The 20,099-nt window shown below is 41.6% G+C and overlaps 2 protein-coding genes across 3 annotated transcripts; both read right to left on the bottom strand.

The window, feature by feature from the left end:
* Window positions 1–1,366: 1,366 nt before the first annotated feature.
* LOC119555051 (neuropeptide-like 2) lies at window positions 1,367–2,289 on the bottom strand. The gene is made up of 3 exons (XM_037866243.1): window positions 2,135–2,289; window positions 1,956–2,066; window positions 1,367–1,543 (listed from the first exon to the last, which is right to left on the bottom strand). Exons 1-3 carry the CDS (start codon window positions 2,264–2,266, stop codon window positions 1,433–1,435), a joined length of 354 nt encoding a protein of 117 aa, XP_037722171.1. The 5' UTR covers window positions 2,267–2,289; the 3' UTR covers window positions 1,367–1,432.
* Window positions 2,290–3,932: 1,643 nt separating this feature from the next.
* LOC119553196 lies at window positions 3,933–11,010 on the bottom strand. 2 transcript variants are annotated; one of them, XM_037863446.1, is made up of 9 exons: window positions 10,988–11,010; window positions 10,667–10,932; window positions 10,064–10,611; window positions 8,414–9,456; window positions 6,047–8,180; window positions 5,166–5,309; window positions 4,828–5,105; window positions 4,607–4,768; window positions 3,933–4,219 (listed from the first exon to the last, which is right to left on the bottom strand). In XM_037863446.1, the coding sequence occupies exons 1-9, from the start codon at window positions 11,008–11,010 to the stop codon at window positions 4,039–4,041; spliced, it is 4,779 nt and encodes a 1,592-aa protein (XP_037719374.1). In that variant the 3' UTR covers window positions 3,933–4,038. The 2 variants fall into 2 exon arrangements, with proteins under 2 accessions (XP_037719374.1, XP_037719375.1); XM_037863447.1 differs by lacking the exons at window positions 10,064–10,611; window positions 10,667–10,932; window positions 10,988–11,010 and adding an exon at window positions 9,540–9,599 and having other exon boundaries at window positions 4,039–4,219.
* Between the last annotated feature and the right edge of the window lie 9,089 nt (window positions 11,011–20,099).

Genomic DNA, 20,099 nt, shown 5'->3' with positions numbered 1-20,099 from the left:
CGCAGCACTTAATAAATTTTTAATTAAATTCGAATTGCTTTGAGAACGACTGACAAGAAATAATAGAATGAAACATTGTGTTTTCGATACTTTCGGGTTTTTACAGTTAGCGAAGTGAAGAAACAAAGATATTAGATATCGTGACAAATGTCAGAGAAGTTCAATTTTTAGTTAAATTCTTTTTAAAGTACGTTTCAATGAATGAATATAAGTAATAATATAAACTACATAACTTTATGCTATAGCAACATTACCTTATTTAAAACTTGTTAAAAACCTTAGCTAAGTGCAAGCCATTGTTAAATTTTAAATTTAAATTACCACTTATTATTTTGATAAACAAGCTCAGATCTAAGCAAATTTCCTAGTCCATTCGTGTGACAAATTTGGTTTCAAGCGAACCCTCCTCTCCCCACGACAAACATCAAAGATCGAATGGATGAGTAAGCCCCGACACTTTTGAATAAGAAATGCTCTGAAAAAAGAAAATGAAAACATTTATAAATTTCACACAACAATGCCATAGAAATGGCACAAGAGATGCCAATTGATGGACGCACAGATACACACGAGTACATAAAATGTGTCTAAGCAACAATTTGGCATTATCCGCCTCAGCCAACTTCCGTTTGTGCAACCTCTGGACCCCTGGAAAGAGGAAAAATCCACTTTGATACTATGCAATCGTGCGCGGCGGAGGAGTTAGATTGTGATGCCGTACAAATGCCAATACATTATTCATGTTCGAAGCTCAGATAGGTGTGCAAAATAACTGACAAATAATTCACAGACGCCACCCTTTCGCAGCTATGTGTTTCTGTAGTTCCAATAATTTGTCAATTATTTACTGTGCATTTATTTCAAAGTTTGCGCGTTATATTAAAATGTAGCCAATAAATAACAAGAACACTGTATTGCCATTAAACATTACAATCAAATAAATGTTTGAGGGACTATCGTGTCGCTACTTAATAAAAAAAACCTTTTCATGAAGTGAGTAAGTCTCTAAGTGGTTTTTGTTTTTTCTTTTCACTGAATGGCCATTTACCCTGAACCAATTAAATTTTAAAATTCACTATACAGCACAAAAATTTATGCTTAGACTATCACCTGAGGCGTATTTATATACCTATCTTCATATTTAAGATTTTTCGCGATAGTTTTATAAATGAATTTAAAATCCCTAAAAGTTTTGGGCGAAAAATTTTCTTCAAATTTTTGTAAGCCTCTGTTATTATTATTTATCAATCCTAATTAATACTGAAGAAACATAGGCGATAAGCATTTTTTTCTTAGTGAATGTGTTGGAATAATATAGTAATTTAGTGTTCCAAAAATCCGTACCGTCAAAAAGGTAAAAACTTGATTTAAAGTTTACACATTTATTATAGACTTTTTTTGTGTAGTAAATATATTGCCATCTATCAACGTCTTAGTGGGCTTTGTTCTCGAATTCCTGGATTTTCTGGTTAGTCTCGGCAGAAATCTTCTTGGCACTTTCAAGAGCGGCATTCCAGAATTCGCCAAATTTCTCCTTGAGTTCCTGTAGACAAACAGACGCGGTTAAAAAATAAATTTAGGCAAAATTAGGTTTGTTTCGGCAAGCCGATGCTTTTTAAACTTAGCATTGGTACTAAAAACCAATTAAGGATTTTAGTTAGTTGTAGGCTTTCTTCTGAGCTGCAGGCCTTCTAGAACAGTACTCAGGTAGCCAACTATCCAAACTAATTAACCAATGATCCGAAACGAACAATTTCAAGCGATAAGTATTGATAAATGATATAAACTGTAGTACGGGCAGACAGATATGGCTACATCGACTGGGCTTTTGACACTGACCAATAACAAGTAAATAGGGTAACATTCTATTCAACGATACACGATTCACAGTACATGTAAAAAGTGTTAATATATACTGCAAAGTATGCCGAATTAGCGAATGTTGTTATACTTACTTCAATTTTTTCCGGAGTCGTATTTTCCCTGAAGGCCTTTGCGATTTGGTTTGCAACGTCTTGCACGGGATTAGATGCCTCTCCACTGGGCACACTAGCGGACATGGCCACCTGAAAGCAAAGGCCCGAATTATATCCTGATCCTGGGGGTCCGTTCCCGGATTTGATAATCAACTTACGGCGAACAGGGCGAACAGAAGGAAGATCAGAGCAATCTTTGCCATTTTGAGTTGGATTTTGTAACTGCTGCGGAACTCTGAACTGGAGAACGTTGACTTGAGTACTGATTGAACGTCTGCCAAACTACTCATAACGACACCTCGTTTTGCGTCGCAGCCGCCCGAATTCGAGCCCGGCTTATCGCCACTAGGAAGGCCGAGCGTTTAGCGCTAGGGAACTGACCCGTGATAAGCGTACTTTTTTCCGTCGCATGCTGGGTACTGTGGTGTATTGCCTAGCCTCCCAGCTGTGGGATTACTTTGATGGAGAATCTCTAATTTGCTTTTTCTACGGGAGACATCGGCTATGCGAAACTGCTTGTTAGTATGACAATGTGTTTGCTTCGGGTATTCTAAACTCTTTGTGGTGGTATAAGCATATTTTTAAAATCGCTTTACGTTCCTATTCCAATTTTGAATTTAATAATTTAAGTTTCCATTTAAATTTTTTTTTCTAATCAATTAATATTTTTTAAGGCGTATTCGTTTGTATGATTTTAAATGTATGCAACGCCCACTGTAGTTCGATGGCATGGAGTGCCAAAACAGAACCGTGCTGAAGGCCTTCTAATCCAGCACCCGGAAATATGCTTATCTATTATTGTTTTTTCCAATTTTGTAAAATGTTTAAAGGTTTGATTTTGTTTTATTTCTCTTATATTTTCTAATCAATTTTTGTTTGGGCAGCATCCGTCACTTCGGTGCACGTGGCAAATAATTTCAGCTTGATAAGAGGCTTTTTTTTAAATTTCTGATAAGACGACCCACATTCCAACAGTTGGGCACAATCACAATTGGACTTAATATACTTCATAGCACGAACAATTTTCAATGGCAAGCTTATACAAAAAAATTGAAGTCCAAAATTAGAAGGGCCTGCAAACATTGGACGTTCTTACCGAGGTTTCACTTAATATGAACTCAGAAACGTAGCTTGATCACGTTGATCTTATCTTTAAGAGGCGGTAAAAAAAAACTTTATAGGGTTAATGCGTTACAAAAATACAGAGTTAATAATATAGTGTATACAGTAGCTCACCTGCAAAGGTTAAAGCTTTTAATTTTGGTCTGTTCATAGACTTTTTGTGAATGATTTGCAATTCAATTAGAATAATTGACACACTGAGCGAATGAAAGAACAGTTCGCTGATTTTGACGGCCAGACAGATAAGGGGCTAGTTTTCTGGTCAGAGTTCACATATGACATAATGTTTACGATAGGTAAATGCTTTTGTTGATGCTTTAAAAACAGTTGATTTTAGGTTTAGGCTCTTAATAATTTTTGTTTAGTTTAAAAATTAAATTAAGCCTTACATTTGGAATCCTTTAAAACTACAGTAAAACTTATTATAAACCACATAAATCGGAAATTGTTATATAAGAATATGTTCCTAACACATACTTATTCGGAATCAGTCACATTTGTGTCATTGCAAAGCGCATTATAAATTCGTTATTAATTCTGAAAAATATATTTTTTCGTATGCTTGCCTCATCGCATAAGTTATACCAACTATCTTGACGCCTGGCTTCAAGAGAAATCCATTAAAACAATAAATGTGAAGTGCGACGCTGAGGGTTTTTCACCCCGCCAATTTGAGCCCCAAAAGCGGTTAGTCTACGAGTCTAAGCAGCAAACAGAGCTCAAAGTGCATGACTTTGTGCCTCGTTTTGGTAATTTTCCTAGACACAAACAAACCCAATTAAGTGGCAGCGGCAGTCGTAAGACCCCGACCAGATCCCAGGAACCACTAATAAATTTTCATTTGGCGCAATGAAAATATTTAATTGCAATTTCGCCAAGTGGCTAAAACTTAGCTCCACGGAATGGTCTGCTGGCTGGTTTTGGTCGGGTTGAACTTCTCCTAGGGCACCGAACTGAGGATGTGCTCCGGCACCGGCGGATGGCATTGGGGCAGGGGTGGGCCCAAGGTGGGGTAGGTTCGCAGACGAAGTAGCTCCAGAATCGTCTGCAATTCCAGCACATGGGCGTAGTGGCGGCGCACATTCTCCATGAGCTGCCGATGGGTCTTAATCTGCGACATTCTGGGGGTGAGAGAGATGGTGCTTTTATCAGTACACACAGAAAAATAATACACATATTCAATTGATTCACATTATTTTCGCTATTAACATGATAACATGATATATGTTTTTAAGAATTTGTTTTTGTGCGGATGTATTGACCTCAAAATGTAAACATATCTATACTGGGAAAAAATTAAATACATATAAAAAGGAGGTATATTTATGTGTAGAATCTTCCTCTCTAGTAACCTTTGTAACACTGCCAATTTACTTTTATCTAGCTAGGGTAATCGATGTTATATATTTTTAAAAAGAGTCTCGCGGAAATTTAGTTAAATAAGATAAGCATAATTTTGTAGAGTGTTTGGGTGCATAATTCAGCTCCCGTTGGAAAGGTTATCTCACCGTTCGCGCTGCTCACGATCCCGCTTTTCCTCCATCATGGTATCGCGCATTGTGTTCTGGAAAGTGACGTCCACCTTGATACGCTCGATCTTAAAATCGATGGCGTGGTTGCTGCGCTTCACCTCCAAGGTCTGTGCCTTTACCGCATCGATTTTAATGTTCCTTGGGTGGCAACAGGTTTGGGTTTAGATCTTGGCAAGTCCTGAGAAAGTAATACTTACACGCGTTCGATGTTCTTCCTGAAGGTAGCTATCTTTTGCTCGATCACTCGTTCGATGGCACCGGCTATGTACTTCTGTCGTTCCGTTTTGACCTTTTCCCAGTTGCGCAGAATGTTGAGGAACTCCATGGATACCTTGCACTTCTCGATGGCGTCCAGCATGTATTTTAGATACGCTATATTGGCCTTGTACAGCTTGTGCTCCCACTCTTTGAAGATCACCTGGCGTCTAAATACGGCTACTCGCTGCATGGCCTTGATCTTCTTGTTTCCAGCATCCTGTGGTAATTAGATGGAAGTGTATTAAAGACCCTCTCATTTGGCTGGTACGGGGCTTACCTGTATCTGGCGATTTACTTCGTTGATGTCATCCACGTGCATTAGAACTGTGTTCGAGAGATTGGTGAACTGGCCCAACACCGAGACCTCGACCTGACCCTTTGTGAGGGTCAACTGGATGGTCATGTTTCTCATCTTTTCCAACTGCAGTGGGAAAATTTATTTGTTAAGAAGAAGAAATATTATGAAGCAGAAAAAGCCCAAGAGTATGCTGTAATTGTTTACTGGTAGCTATGCAAATTGAGAGGTTTTTGCCTTATAACACAACATTGTTCGGTTAATTCAGAAGATCAATTCTTTCAGGCAGCTTTCTGTAGTATAACAACTCTTTAAAGCGAGCTTTGAGGTTTAAAGTAAAAACCAATAAGCCAATTCGTGTATTAGCCCAATTTCGAAATTTTTAAATCCCCAAATAAGTAATATTCTTGGGCTAATAGGTCAATAAGCAAATATATATCCGGAAGTTATAATTTCGCTAAATTTTTTCTAAATTTATGATTTTTTGAATTTATCTTAGCATTTTGTGGGACGTATTTAGTGCAACAAATAAATAATAGTAAAAAACAGACTAAAGCTACTTAGCATGTTCGATGCGACATTAAGAAAATGTTTAAACGTGTATATAAGGAGGAAAATATATATTCCACCAGCCTACATGGAATTCAATGAGCTTGTTAAGAATTTAATACCACAGATGATTAACAAGAAACATTTATGAATATAGTATGCTTTGTACTATTAAAATATTTGATTACAGTACTTTGTTTAAAGATCTCTTCTTCTAAGCTGTAATGAATGAGCCGAACAAAACGGTTTCATAGCCGTATTAAATATAAGTGCAGATCTAACCAGAAAAGGATAAGAACTAGGGCTCAACTTACGTAGGTTTGTATGCTCTCCTCGGCATTGCGCTGCGTGAGCACCTTGGACTCCTTGAGCGCCGCGAGGTCCTTGTTGAGGACGCCCAGGAGGCCCTGGCTGTCGAGCAGCTGGTAGCCAATGCCCTTGAGTCGCAGCTCGCTTTCGGTCTTCTGGCGACGCAACTTGACGAAGGTGTCCCAGGACTTGGCATCCACCTGAGGCGGACACTGCTTGGGCTGGTCGAATTCGGAGAGATAGTTGAGGAACTCGAGCACGTCGTCGGGCAGGGGAAAGGGCGTACGGTGGCTGGGCTTTCCACTGAGCTTGTTCGAGGCCTCCATGCAGATGAGCACCGAGTTGAAGACTTTGCCGGGCAGCTTGGGCCGCTTCTTGAACAGCTTGGTCATCTCGTGGGTGGCATGCGGGACCAGGGGCAAAAACTGAGCCCTGAACTGACGCTCCACGGCCCGATCGCGGGTCTGCTGGGCCTCCAGTCGCGTCTTCACATCGAGGAAGGCCTTGTCGTAGAAGTCGAGCAGGTTTCCATAGCGAGTCATGTAGTCGTTCAGCTTGTCGATGTCCTTGCGAAACATGCAGAAACGTTTCTGCAACTGGACGCGTCCAAAGTTGATCTGCTCCAGGGTGAGAAGACGCATCTGGCCCTGCTTTAGGGCGAAGTCGTACTTCAACTTCATGATCATCAGCTCGGCCACGCGCTGGTTGAGCTTCAGGATCTGGGCGGCCTTCAGGGCCAGCGTCTTCTCCTCGTTTTCGTGCAGGATGCGAAGGTACTTGCGACGATCCAGTTCCAGCAGGTGGACCGCCTCCTCGTAGGCCCGGAAGATCTTCTGCTCCTCGAGATTGTACTCGTGCGGCTGCTTCTTCTGCATGAACTCCGGCTCAGGGATGTCCTTCTTGATCTCCTCCTCCCACAGCTTCTCCAGCACCCCGTCCATCATCACGATGAGGGCCCGAGACCAGAACTCGGGGCTCCACAGGAGCAGTCTGCCCTTCTTGCCGCCCGTATCGATGGTCTTGGGCTTCCTGCGGTTAATAGCCTTGATCTCCGAGTCGTCCACCTCCATGATCCGCTTGATGACCTCATCCTGGGCCAACGCAGGCACGGTCAGTTCCGGAAGCTCAAATTGATCCATATTGAGCAGACGTAGCATGATGTTCATGTTGTCGTAGATTTTGTTGAGCACCACATTGGTGTTCATCACACTGTCGATGGTGTCCTGCTTGAGCTGCTGGGCCTCGTGGAAAAGCTTGTTGAACTCCGCCTTGAGCGGGTCGTTTAGATAGTAGCGGATCTTGCAGTTGTAGTTAAACAACTGGTTCGAGGTCACCAGATTCTTGTCCTGCAGCTGGAAGACGGGTGCCATTATGTGCTCGTAGACGCTGGGTCCCTCCACCACGAACTGCTTGAGTTCCTTTAATCCCTCGACGACCTCTTCCTTCTCCTCATCGGCCTGTTCACCTTCCTCGATGGCAGGAGGTGGACCATGACCGCCGGCGGCTGGAGCCGGGGCCTCCTCCTCCTCGAAAGAGCCCAGGGAAACTCGCAGGTGGTCCTCGAGGTCGTAGAAACGATACTTGTCGAACTCCGTCATCTCCACCTTGCGTCGCAGTGAGAAGCTCTCGAAGTTGGCATCTGCGAAAATGGAACGTACGCGATAGTTGATGCTCACGGCATCGCGGGTCACCAGGCGCAGGATCCAGTCCCGAATCCTGGCCTGATCCGCAATGGCTCGTTCGAGGGATCCCCGCTCCAGGGCACACAGCTTGTGAGCCTCCTCCGTGAGGGCATCCAGCCAGCGGTAGTGGAAGCAGAACTTCTTGAAGATGCCATGGGCTTTGCCCGTCTTCGAGATGTCATAGTCGATCAAAGCCGTCACCTTGGCGGCGAAATCCTTGATGCTGGCCAACAGCTTGTCCCGCTTCAGCAGATCAGCCCGTGTGTACTCCTCCTTGACCTCCTGCCGCAGACTCAGGGGCACAAACATCTCCACCTTGTGGACCACCTCCTCCACGAAGCAGGGAATGCCCTCCTCCACAGGCAGCGGCAAGGCCACATTCTCCCTCACAAAGTCCGCCAAGGAGGGCAGTCGCGTCACCCGCATGCTCTTGTTCGCCAGCAGGATGATCAGGTATCTGCAGATTTGTTACACATTAGGGGTATTAAAAATGAGGGTTCCTTTGATCGTTTTTTATAAAGATCTTCAAATTATCTAGATTCAACTCCCAAAACTTCGATTAGACCAATAGTTTATGAGATATAGGAGTTGGAGGTTGAGGTTTGTAGTTCGTTGGTCTGATTCAACGCAATTGATATAATTCCCTAACTTTTTAACTATCCCTTGAATTAGGTGATCATAGATACTCACTTGGAGTTGAAGCACTCCTTCACCCGCAGTATGTACTCCGTTTGCATGCCCAGGTTGAGGAAACGGCAGATCATGAAGGGTTTCTTGGCCCGCTTGTGCTGCTTGAAGTGCACCAGGATACCGCCAAGACTCCAGGTGACCAGGTGCTTGGTCATGCCGGCGCCCAGAATGAAGCTGAAGTGCCCCGACTTGGTGGAGGCGATCCACTGCAGTTCGTCCCGCTCGTTCAGCGCGAACTGGTCAAAGTTCAGGGTGTTGTTCTCGGTGGCCACGATCTCGATGACGGCCCATCTTCCCACCGGCGGCTGGACGCAGAAGTAGCCGTACTCCTTGGGCAGGACGAACTCCCGCCGATGCAGACGCTTGTCCTTGCCCCAGTTGTAAAGCCAGAGCTCGGTGGCGTAGCCGGGACGCTTCATGGTGTGATCCCGGTTGATGAAGACCATCAGGCGCGGTCCGTCGGCTAACATGAAGGTGTGAATGAAGACCTGCCCCAATTCCGGCTGGTTCATCTCGAAGTAGTGCGTCAGCTTGTGCGGCCTATTGTCCACCTGGACGACGTGCAACAGCTTGGACTGATCCTGGAACACCAGCCAGCTGTCGTTGAACTCCAGTCCGACCACCGGCGCCGTCTCCAACTTAAGTTCGCAGAGGACGTGGGGCAGACTGGCCCGCTCGAAGTGGATCAGGACGATGCGGGCATCCAGGGTGCCCACGGCCACCTGGGCCAGGCTGCGGTGGTTGCACATGGCCCCTGCCCCCGGCACCGCGACCTCGCAGAGGGTGTGACCCTTGGCCAGGTCAATCATGGCCACCCCCTCGTCGTGCAGCACACACACGCACTCGTCCTTGAGGCCCTGGAGCACCCGGAACGTGATCACCGGCCTGCCAGTGGGCACCACGCACTCCAGCGAAGCCGTCCCGTTGCGGTCCACCATCACCTGGTCAATGTGACCCGGTCGACGCTCCGCGTAGACCTCGCCATTGCTGTTGCTCTGGAAGCGCACGACCTCGTGCAAACGGGACTCCAACTCCCACTCAACCTAGGATAAATAAAAGGATATTATTGCAAACGCATTCTAAGATCAAAGTCGATTTATGAATTTGAAAAGGATTCAATACACACTATAATATGTAAGCTATCCAATATAAAATATATACTTTGTGTCATCAATTATTCGATTTAAAAAATGAAATCTAGTTATAAAAACTTTTGAATCTGTAACCTAAGTTTTGAGTTCAATAAGTGGTTCCTTTGACATAGCTCGCGAGATATTTTTGCGACGTACAGACTTGGAGTATATCTATACTTTCGAGAACTTTTTTTCTAAAGTCAAATACAGTATTATTAAGATGGTTTCACTTGTTTTAAACATGATTCATTCATAACAGGTTATAACATGAAACTTTAAATTTTATTCGGATCTTAAAATTTAGACAACTTTTACTTGTAACCATGGCATCAACTTCAATATTAAAGCTCGAGCTAAGCTAGTGAAACTCAAATGGATTTTAACTAGTTTTAATGGGAACTATCAGTTTTCTGAGTTTAAATTATATTAACACTCCCAAAACTTTCAAAAGCTGTGTTTTTGGGTAGCATTTTATATCATTTAAATGATTACCTCTTTCAGGGCATTAGGAACCTACCTTGTAGACCCCCGCCTTCTTCTTAACGTAGTAGGCATTCGAGCTGTTCCAGATGATAAAACCGGACCGGTGGTAGGTAAGGCCGTGGGCGCGGGGCATCCGTTCCACGTCAATATCCGATTCGTAATTGGGTTCCCACTGGGGCTTTAGGGCGAAGCAGGCTACGTCCACCGTTAGCAAGTGACCAAAGTCGTTGGTGGCGTACAGGATGGTATCCTCGCCGAAGGTTAGACACTTTTCCCAGGACTTGAGGTAGTCCTTGCCCAGCTCCACCTCGGCCACCTTGTACAGGAAGGACTCCTTCTCGACGGTGCAGATGTCGTAGCACAGGATGGACATCTCCTGTTTGTTGAACTGTATAATGCTGGGCAAGCTGGTGTAGCTCATCACAATGCCACGTGGCACGGTGGGCACATTGGTGGATTGTTCCAGGACCAAGGTACCAGTGCGGTAGTTATAAACGCATAGGCAGTAGTCGGGAAAGCCGCCCACGGCGATTAGAAGATCCAGCTCCGAGAAACGGATGTCGGTGTAGCTTATCAGGTGAGCTAAGGGGAAATATAAATTAAGAGTAGAACAAAAATCCCTAACTAGGCAACTCACGTGGAATGGAACTAAACTTGGCCATGTCCGGATAGCGGTATATAAAGATATTTGGTCGCAGAACGACCTCGGCGAAGGCGAAAAGCGGAAAACGATTGTGGCCAGCAAAAGCACTGATGCTAAGTCCAGTGGCCACCGTTTCCGGTTTGAAAAAACTGACGACCTTCGTCTGCATGTGTACGAACTTGATTGCATTGCCATTTCGCAGGCACAGGACATCGGGACCCACATTAACAATGGTGTTCTTGTCCCAGATGTTGCACCAACTGGGGATCGTTTGAATAAGTGTTTGTTCGCAGGGAATGTTCGCGGAAAACTCACCAAACTGCTGATGTGATATTCATTTTGGTCCTGTTTAAAGTTCAAACTTCCTGCTATTTCCTTAAATACGTTTCGACTGGCCGTCAACAAGTTCTGGGGTTGCTAAGATAACTAAACACCTGCTAGAGTTTGTTTTGTTACCCTGGATACAAACATTAAAAAGTAAAGAAATTGCTGTTTTTTCTTTAATTGTTAACTTATTTACAAAATATATGCACTTATTTGATATTAATTAAATGTCCAAATTGATGATCATAATTCTTCGTTTTCCCGTTTCCCAGTCAAGGCGAGTAACTTTCTTATACGGGTTATTCCAGGTCGATGATCGTGACTTAGCCGTTTTTGTTCGCATTCAATCTCAAATAAGCAGGGAAACAATGAGATCCCTATGGTTCGAATAGCTGACTGAATGCGGGGCAGCTGAATACTTAGGAATCTTCCATCACTATTCACTTCCTTTCCATTTTTAACTTGAATATCAGAATCGGTTCTGGCTGAATGACCATAGACGAGAACTAAAACAACCAGCTTTAGCCACATTTTAAATGGAAATAGCCGAGAAAAAGGTTCAACCCCGAAACTGATACAAATTCAATCAAACCATAGCTGTATCGCATTACCTATATAGCCAAGTCCGCTTTAATAAGGAAGTTCCCCCACATTTTCTGTCACCGAATTTCCCAGGCGACAACTTCTTTGACCCAAGTAAATTGTCTTGGCCACTTTCCCTCAAAAGTACAAACAATAAAAGTCCTGGACCATAAAAAGTCAACGCCTTGGACAGCCGCTGCCTTTGGCGCAATTATATTTGTTTGTTTTCTCCCTGGCTGAACGTTACTTTAAAATTTGATGCGGCTTGTTATTTTTATTGCCTAAGCGTTATGGTTAATGGGTTTATTTTTTCCCGGCTCTAAGCGGTGATAGGTAATTTTTTACGGGCCACATGGGTGTCGTTGCTGGTGCTTGCGGTTATTATTAAACTTCAACCAATAATACAATTTTGCTATATTTATTGTTATTTTGCATGAAATTATTGCATATTTTAATTGAATAACTGAAAGTTAAACAAAGATCTCAGCTGTTTCGGAACAATTACACAATTTACAATTTCCTTTTAAAATAGCCCAATCTAATGAGGCTAAATTAGTTAAAATTGGCTTAAACGCACATAAATTAAATCGCTTTCCTATCGACTTATTCCTAGAGGAGGCAATTAAAAACATTTTAGCACAGATTTTCATTTACATGGGCCCATAAATTTCATTAAAAGCCCGAAATATGTTTAAATAAAATCCTAAAGCCCGGCTCAACACCGACAACTAATGGCTAACAACAAATAGAATGCATGTTAAATTGGGCTAACAACGGAAATGGTCTTTAGGCCGTTGGGCCAGATTTGTTTGCTGGCCATATAGAAACTAATTTGCTGGGCTTGCTATTTAAATTTGTTAAACATTCCGCACTCTAACAAATTAGATTAAAAAGTGTGGAGAGCAGAGCAGAATTTCATATTAATGTGGGGATTTCCCGACCCGTCGAAATGCTAATGAATAAAGAAATGGAAAATCCCGTCGGCCCATGTGGGTAGGGCAAAGAGCTCGGGGTGTTTGGGTCAAAAGGACAACCCCAGTTGGTTCCTTGCCAGACTCTTAGCCATCTGCCAGCCAATTGTGTGGCCTATTCAGCTGTTGTTGACAAGACGGAAGGAAGGAATTTTCAGCACATCAGCGCAATCTTTCCTACAAAGTTGCCTTTTTTACGACGGTCGCTACCTGTGGAGGATGTTATATGCATGCCCCATCGTGTTCTTGTTGACGTCGTCTGGCCTTTATAAAATATTTATTGCCGCCACCTGAATGGGATGGTCGGCTCTCCCCTCCATTTGAATGCCTTGGGATGCGGATGGCATTACCCCCAGGTGGGGTTATTAACATGTTAAGCAGATAAGCAAAAAATTGTGAAAAATTGCTGGTTTCGACGGCCATTTCTCTTGATGCTTTGTAAACGCGTTCCATGGGTTGAAGCTATGATATTTCAGGGGGATTTTTCAATTCCAAGCCATGAAGGAATCTTGGTTTAAGGGCTAGATAATATTGTTTCGAATATTTTTTTAGAAAACTAAATAAGAAAACTAAAAATTACTGATAAAATGGGATATATTTTAAAAGTCGCTTTTAAAATTACTTTTAATTTTTTGCAACAGAACAAGCATCTTATATTAATATAGAAGATTTTTTTTAAAATAAATTTACTTTTTAAAATAATATTTTCGGCTTCCTTGTTCACTGGATAAGCCAGTACGAGATACACCCTGGATAAAAAGCATCTGCGGTCTGTCTGAGGCCTTCGACCTGCGGGTCAGTCGGCAGGATAACTCATAGGTTGGCCCCTGACATTGTTGAACACACATATCCGACGCCATACACATGTACACAATCATCGGATGACATAACTGCTGCCAGATGATACCGATGCCCCGGGGAGTGGCGGAGAGGTACGAACCGGTTGAGTGCTACTTATGGCACAATAATGATTTACATTGCATAGTTAATGCGTTTTTAATGAGTGCCTGCATGCTATTATAAAAAGTTGTGTGCAGCGGAAACTTGTCACCAGAGATTTGAGATTTCCCAGCCGCACAATGGGAAAGTTGCCGGCATCGTCGTCTTGCCGCAAAGCCGCCTTAAGCGTTTGCAAAAGTTCTGCGGCACTCGAGTCATTAACATTAAAGACATTCCGTGTTGCCAGCGTGGTGTGCGGATGTGGATGGCGAAAAAGTTCGCCCCTCATATGGGGATGGCAACCCTGGCACTGCAGGGGCACATAAATAATTGAGTGGCGCCCCAAAGTAGGCAGCAAAGTGCACCCAGCAAACTGCAAACTGCAGACAGCAGGTGCGGCCATCGGATGTTAAATAGGGTGGCTCAGTGGGTGGCTGAGAGGGTGGTCCAGTGGGTGGTTGTGGGGGTGTCAAAGTGGGTGGGCCAGCCATCCGAGCTGCTTGGTTATGCGAATGCTGTGGGCTGCATTTACTTAAATGGAGCAGCCGCAGGGCGAAAGCGAATGGGCGTGGTCTTGATTTTGGTTTTCTATTCGCTTAAGGCTATTGCATTAAATTAAGGCAGAATTGAAGAGATGTTATTAAGGCAACGCCACTCACACAAGTTCTAAACCATTTTACGAGTCGAGCATTGGATGCACAAAATGTTTTAGGTAGATTTTAGGTTAGGCATTAGACAAATTAATTTAAAGGAGCAGATAGCTAGGAGATGTTCTTTAAAAATCAATGGAGTGCTTTAGAGGTTTAGTTGAAAATTAAATAATCTTTACAAATGTTTACTGTTTATTTATTTAGCATAAGGTTCTAGACTTAAAGATAAATATTGTACATGGATAATATATGAAAAGTTTGAAATATAATTTATGTTCAAATAGTTAGATTTTCTTCCTAGGCTCCACATCAAATTTGATCATACTTTAGATTAAGAGTTAGGATGGTTTAAAATTATGTTTTAAAATACATATTATAAAGCTTAAATCAATTGTTTTTTTCCGTTTTTAAAATGAGCTGTTTATTATCAGTTCGATGCCGGTCTCTCGTCAACTCACTTTTTTGATCTGCAGAACTGGCAGCTGATTATGCTGTGCTGCTATGCATTACAAGAGCTGTTGTCGCGCAACTCGTTAAATTTCCATCAGGGAGCGTGTTGTGCACCATATTGCCCCTAAATGTCACCCAGCCGAGGACGAAGCCCCAGCAATGAACTCTGATGTCCTCACGTATTCGCATGATATCGATTTGACTTACAAAACCCATACACCCGAACACACTCGCTTAGCTGTCACACATGTCCGTAATTGATATTTTATGAATGAAATGTAAACACTTTTTTTACGATTCCGGGCAGAAGAATGTCACAATGGGTCCCATAACTTTGTTATGGCCCAGAGCCCTTTTGGAAAACAGAACTTTGAAAGATACAAAATTATATATTTTTTGACCATTGTCCCCCAATACAACATTTTCACCAGCTAACTAACTTAAAATCAGATCTATACCACCATAATTTAGGAAGTTATTCAAGCAATATTATCACATAACTAAAAAAAAGATTATTAATATAAATTTTAAATAATCAAATACGTGCAACATTTGTTTTTTATTTGAATAATTGTCCGGCACATGGCAGCTGATTATCTGTACAGAAAAAAAAAGTATGAGTTTGCAAAATAAATTATATTTCGATAAGAAACAAACAATATTATGTGATTATACATTTTGTCCTACTTCTATGGCAATTCCTCAAATAAAAAATTACCTAAACTCAAATACTTTTAAATGGTGCACAAGAAAACCGACAAAGAAACAATACATTATGCTACTCTAGCAAAGCTTTGCATAATTTGCCAGCTAACTTACTTGGAAAATGGTAAATGAAATAATTTTTAAAAGCATTTCCAGTTAGGTCATGTGTGCTTCCACAGTGTCCAACCAACTTTGAAGCTTCAAAGTTGTCAAAAACAAAAAGAATTACCCAACTGGCCGGGTCCAGAGCGGTCGTCAACGCCTTTTGGCCTGCACACAATTGCCCAGACCCATAAAAAGCCGAGCGCCGGCGAGCCGTAAAGAGCTCTCCAAAGCACTTTCATAGCAATATGTGTAAACCATTAAACTCCACAGGCCCCGAGCTTTTAACCCACAAGACCGTACAAAAGTATACAAATATTGCATTTATCGTATATACATACACCCTATATGTTTTCAATTCATTTTTGTGTGCATATTAACACGGGGTGGGGGGAAAATGGAATTGTTTATAATACAAAAGCAATTTATTGATGATGTCTTTTAATCGAGTGTTTTCCCAGCGGTTTGTTGTCTCTGAAAACGTTTATTTTAATTATTCGAGTTGTGCATGCAAAAATGCAGTTTGTGATTTCTCGTCTTGTTATACCCTTGCAGAGGGTATATTGATTTCAGTCAGAAGTTTGCAACGCAGTGAAGGAGACGTTTCCGACCCCATAAAGTATATATATTCTTGATCAGCATGACTAGACGAGTCGATCTAGCCATGTCCGTCTGTCCGTCTGTCCGTCTGTCCGTCTGTCCGTCTGTCCGTCTGTCCGTCTGTCCGTCCGTTTCTACGCAAACTAGTCTCTCAGTTTTAAAGCTATCGGGCTGAAACTTTCCCAAAAGTCTTATATCTTTTGCAGGTAGTATATAAGTCGGAACCAGCCGGATCGGACAACTATATCTTATAGCTCCCATAGGAATAATCGGACAAAAAAATGAAAAAAAATTATATCTTTGGTGTTTTTTAGCATATAAACTCCTAAGCTTGGAAATAACAATTTTTAAATAATTTTGAATTTTGAATTAAATTTTATCGAAATCGGACGACTATATCATATAGCTGCCATAGGAACGATCGGAAAATTTGTGGAAAAATAATATGAAAAAAATTTTAGCTTCGGTGTTTTTCAACATATAACCTCCAACGCTTGGAAATAACATTTTTTAATTAGTTCTGAATTTCGAATTAAATTTTATCAAAATCGGACGACTATGTCATATAGCTGCCATAGGAACGATCGCAAAATTGGTAGGAAAATAATATGAAACAAATTATAGCTTCGGTGTTTTTTAACATATAACCTCCTACGCTTGGAAATAACATTTTTTAATTAGTTCTGAGTTTCGAATTTAATTTTATCAAAATCGGACGACTATATCATATAGCTGCCATAGGAACGATCGGAAAATTGGTAGGAAAATAATATGAAACAAATTATAGCTTCGGTGTTTTTTGACATATTATCTTATACTATTGGGAATATCATTTTTTGTGTTTTTAAATTTAATAATTATAGCTGCAAGGGTATATAAGCTTCGGCTTGCCGAAGCTAACTTCCTTTCTTGTTTTTATTTAATAATAATTCATCTTATTCGGTTTTTAAATCGAACATTTTAACGTGTTTTAACGTCTTGAGCAGCCAATAGTGCGTATGATTGACAGTGGCGAATTTATGAGCTCGACTCGATTGAGTGTTATTCTTGCTGAAAAATATTCTTCTGCTATTTGATTTAGCTCAGTAAAAGTGCGTCATCTCTTTTATTGCCTCTCAAAACAGAATAACATCGAAAATGTATCGCATGCGAAAGTTTATGTTTTCACAAGTGTGATGGATTCGAAAGTGTGTGCGGGGCACTCAAGTAGCTGGGAGCCCCTTGATCTATTCCGTGGATACACTTGGTGGCCACAAGGCGTGGCTTATATATGTCAATGACAAAATCAGACCGGGCCTTGTTGTTTAAACTGCCGCTGGCATATGCAAGACCACTTCACGATGATATATGATCTGGCCGGGAGACACAATTACCCAAAGACTCAGATCTGTTCGCCGGGAAGTAGGCGAAGTAATTCAAATGTGCCTGCCATAAATCACTGGCAAACTGGGCAAATCTGTTTGCAGATAAGCTGAAAGCGGCAGTAGGTTATTGAATCCGTAGTCAAGCTGTGCCCACAACGGGACTAGATATCTGTCGGATTGTATGTTTAAAATTCAAGTTGTAGACTGAAAAATGTAGAAACCATACATTTATAAAAAAAATACAAAATACTTTTTATAAAAATAAAATATATATTTGTTTTTATCCGATAGTATATATAAAGGTTCCATCATATTAACAAAGCTATTTGAAAGTCTTACAAATTATCAACAAACCTTTCATTGCTTTAAGCATTAAAAATTATATTAAAATACTACCATTTCTTTCGACAAAACTTCAACAGTATTTATAAATATACTTCATTTTATTTCTGTGTATTTATTCGTATTGCAAACAAACCCATAATCAGCCCAATCAAATCTCCCCCTCTTGTCAATCTCGGCAAGCTCATTTCATTAGGCACATCTATGGTGTTCTCCTCATCCGCAGATTCATTCAAAATTCATCAATGGTGCACAAAAGTATGCGGCGGGAAAAATGCCAAATATTCCCGATAGGTGTCGCCCTGCCAAGGAGACTTGTCAACTTCTGGCACGTCCTCAATTGCCAATGTTGCTCCTGCTGCTGCCGAATCCTGTTGTTGTCATCAGCATAATTTGCTTTCAAGTGAAACTTTGGGCTAGCCCCCGAGACGGAACTCAACTTGGGGCCCAACACACTCAACACAGGTACACTTAGCTCGATTTATTCGGCGCACTTAGAGAAAATATGGTTAAAGTTGGTGGCTTTTATACATATTCTAAGGGATTTATTTTTGATGATATAGAATACTTGTACTATTTAACGTTCTATAAATATACTTTTAAATGTCGTATTATAACTGCGTTTTAATATAATACCATCCTTAGAATTGTTAAAATTTAAAAAACATTTTTCAAGTTTTTTAGACTTGTGAAAGCTTAATAAAAGTAATATTAGTACATGGGTTCTATAAGACAGGAACAGACAGGAATTTATTTTTAAGGAAATTAAAAAATCGATCATAGGGCAATACTTAAGTTGTTTCAATATTAAATAAGATTTGAAGCTTACATACAATAAAATAAAACAAATATTTTAAAATGGTACCAGAATCCCATTTTTTTTTTAATTTTGAAAAATATCTAATGTACTTTGGACTTAAAATTGAAGTGAATGTTAGTTCCTGGATATTACTGTGCAGCAAAATACACCTTATCATTGCGACACGTAAGCAGAGTTGATTTCTGTGGCAAGGGGCTCCGGCTGGAGGGGCGTGGCTGGGTATTCGGAATAGGCTGCTCAGGTATGCCGTTTGCTCAAATCTGAAATTGAGCATGGAATTTGCGTAATATGTAGGCGTGTGTGTGCGTGTCTGTCTGCCTGGCCTTCCGTGTGTGAGTATTTGCGTGTGTTGTCGCATTTATAGCATGCAAATATGTGTGAAGGCATTTCCGCTTTCCCCCCTACCCTCTGCTTTCCACTTTCTCCGTCTTTTGGCCCGTGCCATTTTTATGCCTGTGCGTATGAGTTACGTGCTCGAAGCTCTGAATATTATGCATACGCAATGTTGCTGCAAAATGATAGAAAGGAAAATTCATTTTGCCATCGGTCCAGTCCATTGATTGCAACTGTGAATGAACTGAGTATTGGCATAAAATCAGGGAGGATTGAGGAATACTTCGTGCTTATGAAGTGAGAAACTATTGAAGAGATGGAGTGATATATTAAACTTGGCTATTAGTACTTTTTGGGAAGAAAAACGCTTTCTACTGGCACCTTTCTAGGAATTCTAATCAAGTTTATGTGTTTTTTGCGGCCAGTCGATGCCATGAGCAAATCTAAATCCCAGACACCACGGAACCCTATATCATTCACTCCCACACTTTTGAATACCCCTGCCATTCAAATGCTCACCACACACGTTTGCCCGCTGTCGTGTTGCGTCTGGCACGGAAATGAAGTTAATTTATGGCGCTAAAAAGGATTTGACTGTCTCTGCCCTTGGCTCCCAGTTTGTTTTGGATTTCTGTTTCGGTCGACGGCCCCTTGTTTTAAAAAGTGAACCGCCGGCTTTGGTATCACCGCCATAATGATTTGTGTGCTTAACACGGCGCCGTCGCCGCCGTCCTAGATTATAAACTATCTGGCGTATGCACAGAAGTTTTCCAACCCCCCCCACAACATATGTCTGTTTTGCTGGGGGTGTCACTGGAAGCCTGAGACTGCGGCGACTTAGTAGCAAAGTTTTGTTGAATTTGTGGCTAAAAGTTATAATCATATCAGCGCCAAGTTGCCCCAACTCCGGTACTTCTCTACTTCGGTGCTCTGGCTTCCAGGCCCTGAAACCTCTTTCCACGGCTTAACAAACCGATTCTAATTACAATTTCCGTTAACATTAATTAGCATGTCTGTGTTTTTCGGTAAATGGCTTTTCATTTCGCCGCTGGCATTGCCATTGGCCTTGCTTTCGAGTCGCGGGATGGGAAATTATGCAAAATAGATGCTGGCAGAATGGTGATGATGATGCTGAAGCCATTATGGCAGCCGAACAGTTTGGAAAGGTAAGTCAAGTTGAATGGAGTAAGCCATTCAAAGGGTTGCTCTAAATGGGGGTAGAAATACTTTCATCCGATTGGGAAA

The sequence above is a fragment of the Drosophila subpulchrella genome, chromosome 3L (assembly GCF_014743375.2).
Source record: "Drosophila subpulchrella strain 33 F10 #4 breed RU33 chromosome 3L, RU_Dsub_v1.1 Primary Assembly, whole genome shotgun sequence".
NCBI classification, from domain to species: Eukaryota; Metazoa; Arthropoda; class Insecta; order Diptera; family Drosophilidae; genus Drosophila; species Drosophila subpulchrella.
The sequence above is the reverse complement of the archived record's forward strand: the minus strand, read 5'-3'. Positions and strand labels throughout refer to the sequence as shown.